General features: G+C 41.7%; 2 protein-coding genes across 12 annotated transcripts in view; one reads left to right on the plus strand and one right to left on the minus strand.

Moving 5' to 3' along the window:
* Positions 1-12,063, plus strand: part of LOC143025532 (phospholipid phosphatase 1-like) — a 282,504-nt gene that overhangs the window by 161,896 nt on the left and 108,545 nt on the right. The window lies entirely within an intron of this gene.
* Orp8 (Oxysterol-binding protein-related protein 8) overlaps positions 1-12,063 on the minus strand; it is a 79,505-nt gene that overhangs the window by 6,434 nt on the left and 61,008 nt on the right. For 9 of the 11 annotated variants that reach the window (XM_076185343.1, XM_076185340.1, XM_076185346.1 and 6 more), the window contains 8 exons: positions 8,917-9,013; positions 5,020-5,216; positions 4,545-4,670; positions 4,153-4,296; positions 3,277-3,381; positions 2,665-2,832; positions 1,464-1,651; positions 1,066-1,301 (listed from right to left, as the gene is read on the minus strand). In XM_076185343.1, coding sequence (XP_076041458.1) covers positions 1,066-1,301; positions 1,464-1,651; positions 2,665-2,832; positions 3,277-3,381; positions 4,153-4,296; positions 4,545-4,670; positions 5,020-5,216; positions 8,917-9,013 — 1,261 coding nt within the window. Of the gene's footprint in view, positions 1,302-1,463; positions 1,652-2,664; positions 2,833-3,276; positions 3,382-4,152; positions 4,297-4,544; positions 4,671-5,019; positions 5,217-8,916; positions 9,014-12,063 lie in introns of all 11 variants that reach the window. The other 2 variants (XM_076185341.1, XM_076185342.1) reach the window with 2 other exon arrangements.

A 12,063-nucleotide genomic window follows, 5' to 3' on the forward strand; every position in this document is an offset into this window, starting at 1 on the left:
GATCTTTAACAACTTTAATTACATTTCTTCTACCTTTTCACATAAGGACAGCTGACAAGTGGTGACTGTTTACACCCTCTTACTACTAAAGCTGGTCACAAAGAAACAGTCCTATACCAATACAAGTGTCGAGTGTGTCTTCCCAGAGATCCTTGGGAGGGCCTAGGGATTATTGCCAGTTGCTTTGGGAAAGCAAGTTTCTAGTCAGTGAAGTTTGAAGCAAAAGTTATCATCAATAAATAATTATAATACATTTATTCTGCTGAGTGGAGACTTCAGCTGAAGGGTTTGAAGTCACAAACCCAAACCCAAGACTCCACCTGCTATATACTGATCCCAAACTATCAATCTCAGTAAACTATGATTCCCAAATATTCAATCCATTATCCAATTAATCCATAAAATCAAGCACACTACTTCATTACACCACACTACTTTAATAACCTAAAATTCTATATAGTTTACATCACCCCTGAAATGCTAAATACCTGTCCAAAAGAAGGTAGTTGTTCTTGCATATGTCTATTTCACCTTACAAATCTATTCTTAACATGTGAATAAAACCTTTATATATTGAATCGAACCATTCTTTAACAGCAATACCTCTCCTTTCCACAGAAACCCTGAGACTCTCCCTCCTTTTCATTAACCATCTATGAGTTTGTTATCGACCCTACCTATACCCCCCGGAGAGGGTATCAATTGCATAAGTTTCATGCAGTCAGTATTTAGGGACTTTATCAACACCCCTACAGACTAGTCATGCAGCATTCTTTTTTATGGTTAGGAGACTTACCTTCACTCAAATAAGAATACTGATCACTTTTAACTTCCACTATCTTTCCTATAAATCTTTCTTTACCACCTCCGTGACTCCACCTCACTGGTGTGACAATGTCCCCAAGGATAGAAACACTGGTTACCAGCAACAAAATACAATCTTTCTGTACCAGATTACAACCTAAATTGTCCTTGAATCTTTCATCCTTCTTCAATACTTCAACCTGTTTATACATTAGCATTCCTCCATTTGTCTAACTTCCACTGCATAGTTCTTTTGCTAACCTTTCAACTTATCTAATAGCCACTGTAGCAAAGAATATAAGAGAAGAGCTACAAGTATAGATGCCCAGGACTGCACTGTGAGAGGCCCTGGGTTTTCAGCAGGCGAGGTCATTACTCTCCTGGACGTGGAGGCACTTATTCGGCGTTCTAGTGCTTCCATATCTTTGTGGAGAGTCTTCATTTCCAGTAACAAGCATTCCTGGGTTGCACTTAGTTTATTCACACTTTCCAAAATGCTGAAAGAAAAATACATTTACCAGCACATACTCCATCAGATTATATATATATATATCTATTTAACTTTCATTTATCATCTGATGAAAGAATGGAAATACAATGGGAGGTCAAAGCATGATGCAACATAGGATAAGAGCTTGGAATCATGGAGTGGTACACACATAGGGGCCAACCTGGATGACAAGGCATGTGAAGACCGCTTGACAGGTACTGGAGGTGATGGTACTTGATCCTCATCGTCCATCCCATCATCTTGCAGGTCGTGATCACCAGAACTAGTTTCTTCTGCCACAGCACGTTCCAACATACCCATGAACCTTACACCATCCACGGCAGATACACGACTGACCTAGTGATAGAGTAACCTTATCTCACTATATTCAGTGAGGACCAATGATATGTAGTAGTGATCGTGCAAGATGAACACAGAAAGACCCATCTCCCTGTTACTCATCTTCAAAACTTGTCAACACTCTCACATCCATCAGAAGGTGCTACCTTGAGGTGTTGACTCAGTTTCAAGACTGGGCACTCTCTTCCCTTTTAAACATACATACATACATACATATACCAAGGCTTTTTCCCCCTTACAAGGGGGGTAGCCAAAAAGAAAAAGGCATAAAATCATTCCCACCCATTCCATCCCTGAATACACTCCACACCCCTCCACCCTCCCTCTTATCTTAGCACCTCCTGAATGACGGGTCATTCCTGCACCTTGTCCACTGCCCTGGGTCAGAAGCAGCGTCGCAAGACACAGCACATCCACAGCAAGGCTGCTTCATTATATCGGCGACCCCCCCTCTCCGTCCCCCCATTGCATAAAATGAGAGGACGGGGAGAAATCCCTTTGGGCTGCGTAAAAAATTTGACACATACATACATATACCAATGGGTATTTTTCCCCCCTTATAAGGGAGTGAGAGGGTGTTTGACGAGTCATGGTATGCACTCACCCTTCACCTTTCGAATACCCAATCGCTGTCCCTTTTACCCTTGCCATTTATGAACAAAGGGTCATCCCTATCTCCCAACCACGGCTTAGGTTTAAAGTAATGCAGCAAGGCAGAGCACCTCTACAGTAGGGCCCGACAGCAGAAGTTAGTTCACCCCCACTGCTTCATTACATGGCAGCCCCTCCTGCTCATCCACTCAAGAACACAAAACTGACATGAAGAAATCCCTTCAGGCTACATCAATTTAGTAGTCACCCTCTCCACTCACACATATCTCTTGCCCTCTCCCTTTCTTCCTCTACAGACATTTCATTTTTACCCAAGATCCTCTTAGATTCAAGATGAAAAGTGAAAAGGATTAAGTGAAATATCTGATATACACAATGGAATACCTAAGGACACTAACCTCACACTTAGGCTCAACACTGATGATGGAAGCTGTTCGAATCATAGGTGTTTTATGCCTCGTCTTTGTTGAAATTGCATAGCTGTACTCATACTGGAATAAATCAGTCCTCAGATCCCATGGCCTTAGATCCGAATACTTATACACATACACACCAACAATAGGGTCCTGTAATAATAGTCACACAATATTAGAAAAATGTATTATTCAATTACTGTCTCAAGATTCTTATGATCAGAAACCTGTGGCCTCACAAATAAATCAATCTGGTACTGATCACAACTACATTCACCAAACTTTGATCAATTTCAAACAAGTTTATCGGATGCAACAAGCTTTGGGAAATTAGAGAGATCCCTCAGCAGAGTGAATATAAATAACAAAGACACCTGTAAGCACATCTTCAGATGCAAAAGGTTTCAACCCTTTGGGAAAGAAATAGTTTTCCTCAAATTTATTCTTCACAACTTCCACATATTCTTTAAATAATTCCCAAGCTACAATGTCAATAATATAATATAGCCTAACTGCTGTATAACATATTATCATTATCATCTATGCAAGTTCCAGTTGCATGTACCATCCTAACTTCACCTCTTCACGACATCTCACCTGCTGAAAATATTTGGGTACCCACTCCTCGCATTTCACTTTACGTTCCCGAGCTTCACTGCGCTGTGCTTCCTCCAGTATAGTCTTCTCTTCAGTAGCTGCAACCTATCAAAACACAATATAAATTGCCATGTTTGATATCATTTACTCATGATTCCACTCAACTTGCAATTATTTCCAGCATCTTTTTACATATACCATATACCAAGGCTTTTCCCCCTTACAAGGGAGGTAGCCAAAAAGGAAAAGGCATAAAATCATTCCCACCCATTCCATCCCTGGATACACTCCACACCCCTCCACCCTCCCTCTTCCCTCTTATCTTAGCACCTCCTGGATGACGGTTCATCCCTGTACCTTGTCCACTGCCCTGGGTCAGAAGCAGTGTCGCAAGACACAGCACATCCACAGCGAGGCTGCTTCATTAAATCAGCGACCCCCCCTCTCCGTCCTTCTCCTTTTATGCATGCAGCATCTTCTTGCTAAAAGAAAATCCCACAAGAAATTAAATTACATACATACATATACCAAGGCTCTTTCCCCCTTACCAGGGAGGTTGCCAAAGTCAAAAGGCACAATTTATGATTATGATTATGTGAAACAGCCTTACTGTGGATGTGCTGTGTCTTACTGCATTACTTCTGACCCAGGGCAGTGGGTGGGATACAAGGAAGACCCATCATCCATTAGGAGCCTAAATGAGAGGGAGGAATGGGTGGTGGATAGGAGTGGAGTGGGTGTGGATAGGAGTGGAGTGGGTGGGGATGAAATGGGTGGGAGTGGGTATATGTCTTTTGATTTTGGCTACCTCCATGGTAAGGAGGAAAAAGAGCCTTGTTATATGCATGAAGATAGAATTTCAGTTAACATACTCACTTGATCATCATTCTTTATAGCAACTGCTACAAATTGCCAAAGCTTTTCTGACTCGAACTGAGTTTGTTGGTCCATAGCAACTGTAAAACGTTGTAAACGTCTTTTCTTGGTTTCTGGTGCAACTTCCCAAAACACCTGCTCTTCCTACAATAAACCAAAGATATATTTTTAATCATCCAGTTAAATCTAAGCAAACTGCACTTTTGGGGGAGGATTTCAACTGAAATATATATATACATGTATTTTTTCTCTCTCTAAATCTACACCTAAGGTGGAACCTAAAATATATCTGTATAATCATCATTATTACTATTATTTTTCATGTAATGTCTAAAATATGATGGAGTAAGGTAAGGTTATAATACAAAAAGAAGTGCAAGATTGTAACTTACGCCAGTACGTTTATCTGTGAAAGTTATTTTCTCATCCCAGTGTCCCTCTAGGGTTGCGAGGGTATCTTTCCCAAGCTTCACTTTTCCAACAACTATGTTGCTGGCCTCTGACCCACTCAAAAATGGCTGGAAAATGTTGCAAGAAACTCAGTTTCAAATAAGAAGTCCTTTAAATGAAGTACCCTTGCATCAAGAGCTGAGTCTAACCATATAAAATGGTCAGAAACTTTCCAATTCATATCTTTATATGTATAACAAAAGGCAGTTTCCCTTTTATTAGGGGCAGTGTCAAGTCAAATCATGCACCCACTTTATAGCCACTAAAACTCATTTAAAAAGTCATGGTATCTAGAGATATAGACAAACCACAAATTGGAAAAAAAATCATTACCACAATATATTGTCCTTGATAAGTAAATTAGTCACCCAACTTTGATAAAAAAAAATTGTGGTCTTGTGATAATATTAAGCTTACCCTTAGCTTAAACTCAAGCTCTGTTTTATATCCTGTCTTTTCACATTCAATGATGACTTTACCACCAAGTTCCATAGTAAGAGTTCCCATGAGGATACCTTTGCAGTGTGCATATGGCATGTTCATCACATAATCTTCACCTCGTGGGAGCATTGTCAACCTCACATTTCCATCAAGAATGGCAGAGGTTGAGTTACCTGCAAGAAAAATAATCATACGTTTAAACACAAATATAATTTGAAAACAATTATAACATTCCTTTATGTGAAACCTGTGAAGACATGAAGTTTAATGAATACAAGTGTAGAAACTTAGTGAATATATAAAAGTGTTCTTATAATACAAATGCACATGAACAAGAACCAATGATGAGTGACTGAATGTTGTGGTCTTTAAAATTTCTATACCCATCAACCCCTTCACCTTCATCAGGTGGTGCAGCCCTGAGGGGCTGACACTCTATCACTAGACTAGGCCCATGATCTTACTCTATTAACTTCTACTGTATTTCTCACACTTTTTCACACATGGAGAACACACAACCATCAACTGTTCTCTTCTTCCTACCACTTTGAACCAGTGACATGGGAACAGTCCTACACCAACACAACACAATCAAAAGTTTCTTCCCAGAGGGATCTGTGGGAGGTTTAGAGGATCATTGCCATCCACTGTGGGGCAGCAGTTTTCCCACCTTGTGAAACTTGAGGTAACAACTGTTTGACTGATTACACATGTACAATAGCCAAGTTACTTAAAAAAGACCAAAACACACATCCACACTGCAATCAAAATTGGATATCCACAAACAATTTAACAATTTTGTCTCAATGGAGAAAAGTAGGAGATACGCCAGTTGTTGTTTGCTGAACGACACTGTGCTTGTAGCAGGATCAGAGGAGGGATTGAGGAAGTTAGTGACAGAGTTTGGGAAGATGTGCAAAAGAAGGAAGTGAAAGATAAATATGGGTAAATGGTGATGAGATGTACAAGGGGAGAAAGAAGCAGCAAGCTGGAAGTGAATATTAAGGCAGAGAGACTGAAGGAAGTGGACAGTTTTAGATACTTGGGTGCAAATGTGGCAGGGAAAGGTGGAATGAAGGTGGAGGTGGAATGTAGATTGTGAGAAGTGAGTAAATGCCTTGGTGGATTAAAAAGTAATGACAAATTGACATTTGGGAATGGATGCTAAGAGGAGATTGTATGAAGGAGCACTGTATGGGGCAGAAATATGGAACATAAGAGAGGAAGAGAGGAGTTTGAATGTATTCGAGATGAAATGCCTGTGAAGTATGATAGAGGTTACTAAGCTTGAGTGAGAAATGAGGAGGTAAGAAGGAGAACAGGGGTGGAAAGGAAGTTGGGAGATAGGGTTGATGAAAAAGTATTAGGATGGTTTAGACACATGGAAAGAATGAGTGAAGAAAAATTAGTAAAAGAGGTGCGGAAGGCAGAGGTGGAAGAAGTGAACATGAGGGGGCAACCTAGGATGAGATGGATGGATTGGGTAAAAGGGGCATTGGGAAAGAAGGGAATGTCTGTTGAGGAAGGACGGGAGAGGACAGAAGATACGGGTGAATGGAGAAGGGTTGTGTATGGATGATGCTGTGATGCATGAGGGGGAGTGGATGGGGGATGGGGGGTGAGGGAGTATGCATGAGAAATAAATTGATGCAGCCTGAAGGGATTTCTCCCCGTCTTCTCTTTTTCTGCATAAGGGGACAGAGAGGGGGAGGGGGGTCACCGAATTAATGAAGTGGGCTTGCTGTGGATGTGCTGTGTCTTGCGACACTGCCTCTGACCCAGGGCAGTGAACACGATGCGGGGATGACCCATCATCCAGGAGGTGCCAAAATAAGAGGGAGGGAAGAGGGTAGAGGGGAGTGGAGTATGTAGGGGATGGAATGAGTGGGAGTGGATTCTATGCCTTTGTCTTTTGGCTAGCTCCCGTGTAAGGGGGAAAAAAGCCTTTGGTATATGTATGTATGTATGTCTCGATTTACTGAGATGATATGGTGCAGAATGGCAATGACCCTCCACCCATGAAATGCTAAGATGGGAGTACGCAACAATTGGGTATTGGATTGGTATACGGTAGGCATATGTTTTGAATTGGCCACCCCACTTATATGGGGAAAAAGGCTTTTTTGTATGTTGTGTATATGTATATAAGAAACTACAAAGCTCAAAGAATAGAACATAACACTGAAACCAGCAAATAAACATGGACAAGAATATTTTGACAAAGTAATGGATAGGAATTTCATAAATTGGTATCAACAGAATCTAGAAAAAATAAGAGAGCAGAAAATATTATGGCCAATAATTCCCTGAACATGACTGATGATTTGGTTTAATGTCATAAACACCCCCTATCAGGAGGCTAGGACAGTGCCCCTTACAGAGGACCTTCTAGCATGGAATTTAATGAACCATGCCCATAGTTTAACTTGCTGGTGGCAGGGTTCAAACTGCCATGACCTTGACCTTTACCACTAGTAATGATACCCACACCTACTCAGTCAATGAGCCTCGATAATGTACTCAAAATTTCGATGGTTTGACCTTGAAACTTTACAAATGTAGTATGTGTAACAAAGACTAAGCTGTATAATAAAATAAAAACTGCTAACTAAAATGGCATTTTCATGTGGGGGGAAAAAAATAAAAGGAAAAATTTTCATATCTTTAAACAAAGACGAAATTATCCCACATCCCACAAAGAGAAAATCAGAATTATTATATGTAATCAATCAATCCATTCCTCCAGGTCTCTCTTGCAAGAGAACCATGGAGCAAGAGATCATGACAAAAATAACTACACCAGCAGCATACTGCTCAAATATCTGCAATAACCTACCACCTGCACCACACATTTAATCCCTACAAAAATATATTCACACTCGCATAACAAAATCACTCAAAAGATCAACCACTAAATACCCTACTCCAACAAACCCTTCCAGACATCACCTATATATCCATCTATATACCATAGGCTTCCTCCTCTTTACACAGGAGGTAGCCAAGTCAAAAGGCACATACCCACTCCCACCCATTTCATTCCCATACACTGCCCTTTCCTCCCTCTCATTTCAGCTCCTCACGGTTAACAGGGCATCACCACCATTGAAAAATCTATCCCAATGGAAACAAGAATCACAGTACCATGACTATATTCAGATCACCCTCCAGCACTAAAATAACAGCAACACAGAACAGTCCTGGCCACAAAAACAAACTGCCATAGATGCAACCATCACACAGAACACACCATCACCTCATCTTGCATTGTCCCACCCTAGTCATACCAAGACAAACACAATAGTTCTTCCTCGTTCCAGGTTACCTGGGAGGCATGGGTCTCCTGCAAGAGATATGGGGCAACAGACTGATTGATTACACTCGACTTCTCCTCTCACACACCTTTCCAAACCCGGTCAACTACTGCTTCAGTCTCTCCACAGAATCAGGAAGTGCACTGTCATCCACAAACAAGAATTGGCTCAACTGCCACTTTCCTACACACACCAACTCCAAAGCTCTGACTCGCATTCTTGCATTTACCTCTTTATCGCCCTATATATATATATATATATATACATAATTTAAAGAGTAGTAAAAAATCATACAGCCATTATGGAAGGATCTTGGACTTGATCTAGAGGAAAAAATGACGGCCCCAAGTACGTGGGTTGACCAATTATGAAAAAGAGAGATGGTTACCTGACAATAGTCTCACAGAACCATTATACACTGGCTTTCACTGTTGGTCCCAAATCACACTATGCTGTGGAACCCAACCACAGTATACCTCTCACTCTTACATCAAATCTATACAGAATAGTGCTAAGAATGAGGGCTACAAAGGTATAACATTCAAATTCAGCACATTACCATAAAACTTAGACTTGGCTAGAACTGTTGCCGTTAATGAGAATCCTTCTTGTCGATTGGTAACATATAATGCAGAAACAGGCGGATGATGAGACACCTGAAAAACAAAAGATCTATTTATATCTATATACCAAGGGATTCTTCCCCTAAATGTAGGTGCATCAATGTATTAACAATACAAGGGGACACAAGAAGCTACTTAAGAAGGACAATTACAGAAGAGATCTGAAAAAGAACAGCTTCCCACACCGAGTGATAGATACATGGAATAAATTGAAAGAGAAAACAGTGAGTGCTAAAACTATACATGACTTTAAGAAAGAACTGGATGCGGAAAGATACAACTGGGGGTCTCCACGAGCATAGCTCTTCTTCCGCAAAATACAACTAGGTAAATACTTAGTTCATGGGTTTAACACCTTCAGTATGGGATCATAAACTTTGGTGAACAGAATTATTAAGCACTGACAAGAAAATAATCTTTCAAGGAATATCATCAGCCCAGAAAGGTTAATGCAGTTTCAGCTAGTGCCATGGTATACAAAACCAAAGCTCTGACCTTAACCTTTTCAATATTAATCGAATATTTGCACAGACATTAGGTTGCCTGATATATGATGATGCATCACAATATGCACATTATAAAATATAAAGTTACAGCTGTTATATTTATTCTCTTTAACCTTGACTGTTAATACCTACATACATATACCAAAGGCTTTTTCCCCCTTACACAGGGGGGGTAGCTAAAAAGAAAAAGGCATAAAAACCATTCCCACCCATTCCATCCCTAAATACACTGCACTCCCCTCCACCCTCTACCCTCCCTTCTATCTAGGCACCTCCTGGATGATGGGTCATCCCTGCATCTTGTCCACTGCCCTAGATCTGAGGCAGTGTCACAAGGCACAGTCCATCCACAGCAAGGCCGCTTCATTAAATCAGCAACCCCCCATCTCCATCCACTCATACATAAAAGGAGAAGACGGGGAGAAATCTCTTCGGGCTCCGTCAAATTTTTATCACACATACTACCTCACCCCCATCCCCCCACCCATTCCACATCATGCATCACATCATCATCCATATACAACCATTCTCCATTCACCCCTGTCTTCTGTCCTCTCCCGTCCTTCCCCAACAGACATTTCCCTCTCCCTCAAAGCCCCTTTCACCCCATCTATCCATCTCATCCTAGGTTGCCCCCTCATGTTCACTCCCTCCACATCCGCCTTCCATACCTCTTTTACTAGTCTTTCTTAATTCATTCTTTCCATCTGTCCAAACCATTCCAATACTCTTTCATCCACCCTATCTCCCAACTCCCTTTCCACTCCTGTTCTCCTCCTCATCTCCTCATTTCTCACTCTATCTAGCCTAGTAACCCCTATCTATACTTCTCAGACACCTCATCTCAAACACATTCAGACTCCTTCTCTCTTCCTCTCTTATGTTCCATGTTTCTGCCCCATACAGTGTTGTATCACTCCTTCATACAATCTCCTCTTAGCCTCCATTCCCAAATGTCTATTTGTCATTACACTTTTTAATCCACCAAGGCATTTACTCACTTCTCTCAATCTACATTCTACCTCCACCTCCACTCCTACCATTCCAGCCACATTCGCACCCAAGTATCTAAAACTATCCACTTCCTCCAGTCATTCTCCCTTAATGCTCACTTCTAGTCTGCTGCCACTTTCACCCCTTGTACATCTCATCACCTTACTTTTACATACATATATACATATACCAAGGCCTTTTCCCCCTTACAAGGGGGGTAGCCAAAAAGAAAAAGGCATAAAATCATTCCCACCCATTCCATCCCTGAATACACTCCACACCCCTCCACCCTCCCTCTTATCTTAGCACCTCCAGAATGACGGGTCATCCCTGCACCTTGTCCACTGCCCTGGGTCAGAAGCAGTGTCGCAAGACACAGCACATCCACAGCAAGGCCGCTTCATTAAATCGGCGACCCCCCCTCTCCGTTCCCCTATTGCATAAAATGAGAGGACGGAGAGAAATCCCTTCGGGCTGCGTCAAATTTTGCTCACACATACTACCTCACCCCCCATCCACCCGCCCATTCCACCTCATGCAATTACAACATCATCCATATAGCTTGTTGAGTGTAGTTGGGAAGGTTTATGGGAGGATCTTGATTGAGAGGATTAGGAGAGGAACAGAAGGAGTAATTGGTGAGGAACAGTGTGGATTTAGGACAGGTAGAGGTTGTGTAGATCAGATCTTTGTGGTAAGACAAATATGTGAGAAAGCTATAGGAAAGGGGAAGGATGTTTTTTGGGCTTTTATGGATCTGGAAAAGGCTTATGGGAGGTTATGCAGATATACGGGATAGGAGGAAAGCTTCTGGGAGCTGTCAAGAGTTTTTATGAGAGTAGTAGAGCTTGTGTCAGGATTGGAAATGGAGAGAGTGAGTGGTTTGAGGTAAAGGTGGGACTTCGTCAAGGATGCGTTATGTCGCCCTGGCTGTTCAACTTATACATGGATGGGGTGGTGCGAGAGGTAAATGCAAGGGTGGTGGGTCAGGAATTGGAGATGGTTAAAGAAAATGGAGAGAAGTGGAAGGTGAGCCAGCTGTTGTTTGCGGACGACACTGCGCTTGTGGCAGGATCGGAGGAGGGATTGAGGAAGTTGGTGGCAGAGTTTGGGAGAGTATGTGATAGAAGAAAGCTAAAGATAAATGTGGGTAAAAGTAAGGTGATGAGATGTACAAGGGGTGAAAGTGGCAGTAGACTGGAGGTGAGCATTAAGGGAGAGCGACTGGAGGAAGTGGATAGTTTTAGATACTTGGGTGCAAATGTGGCAGGGAAAGGTGGAGTGAAAGTGGAGGTAGAATGTAGATTGAGAGAAACGAGTAAATGCCTTGGTGGATTAAAGAGTGTAATGAGGAATAGACATTTGGGAATGGATGCTAAGAGGAGACTGTATGAAGGAGTGATTGTGCCAACAGCACTGTATGGGGCAGAAACATGGAACATAAGAGAAGAAGAGAGAAGGAGTTTGAATGTGTTTGAGATGAGGTGTCTGAGAAGTATGATGTGGGTTACTAGGCTAGATAGAGTGAGAAATGAGGAAGTGAGGAGGAGAACTGGGGTGGAAAGGGAGTTGGGAGATAGGGTT

Source organism: Oratosquilla oratoria, chromosome 5 (genome assembly GCF_046742065.1).
Source record: "Oratosquilla oratoria isolate Oo_2021 chromosome 5, ASM4674206v1, whole genome shotgun sequence".
In the NCBI taxonomy this organism is placed as follows: Eukaryota; Metazoa; Arthropoda; class Malacostraca; order Stomatopoda; family Squillidae; genus Oratosquilla; species Oratosquilla oratoria.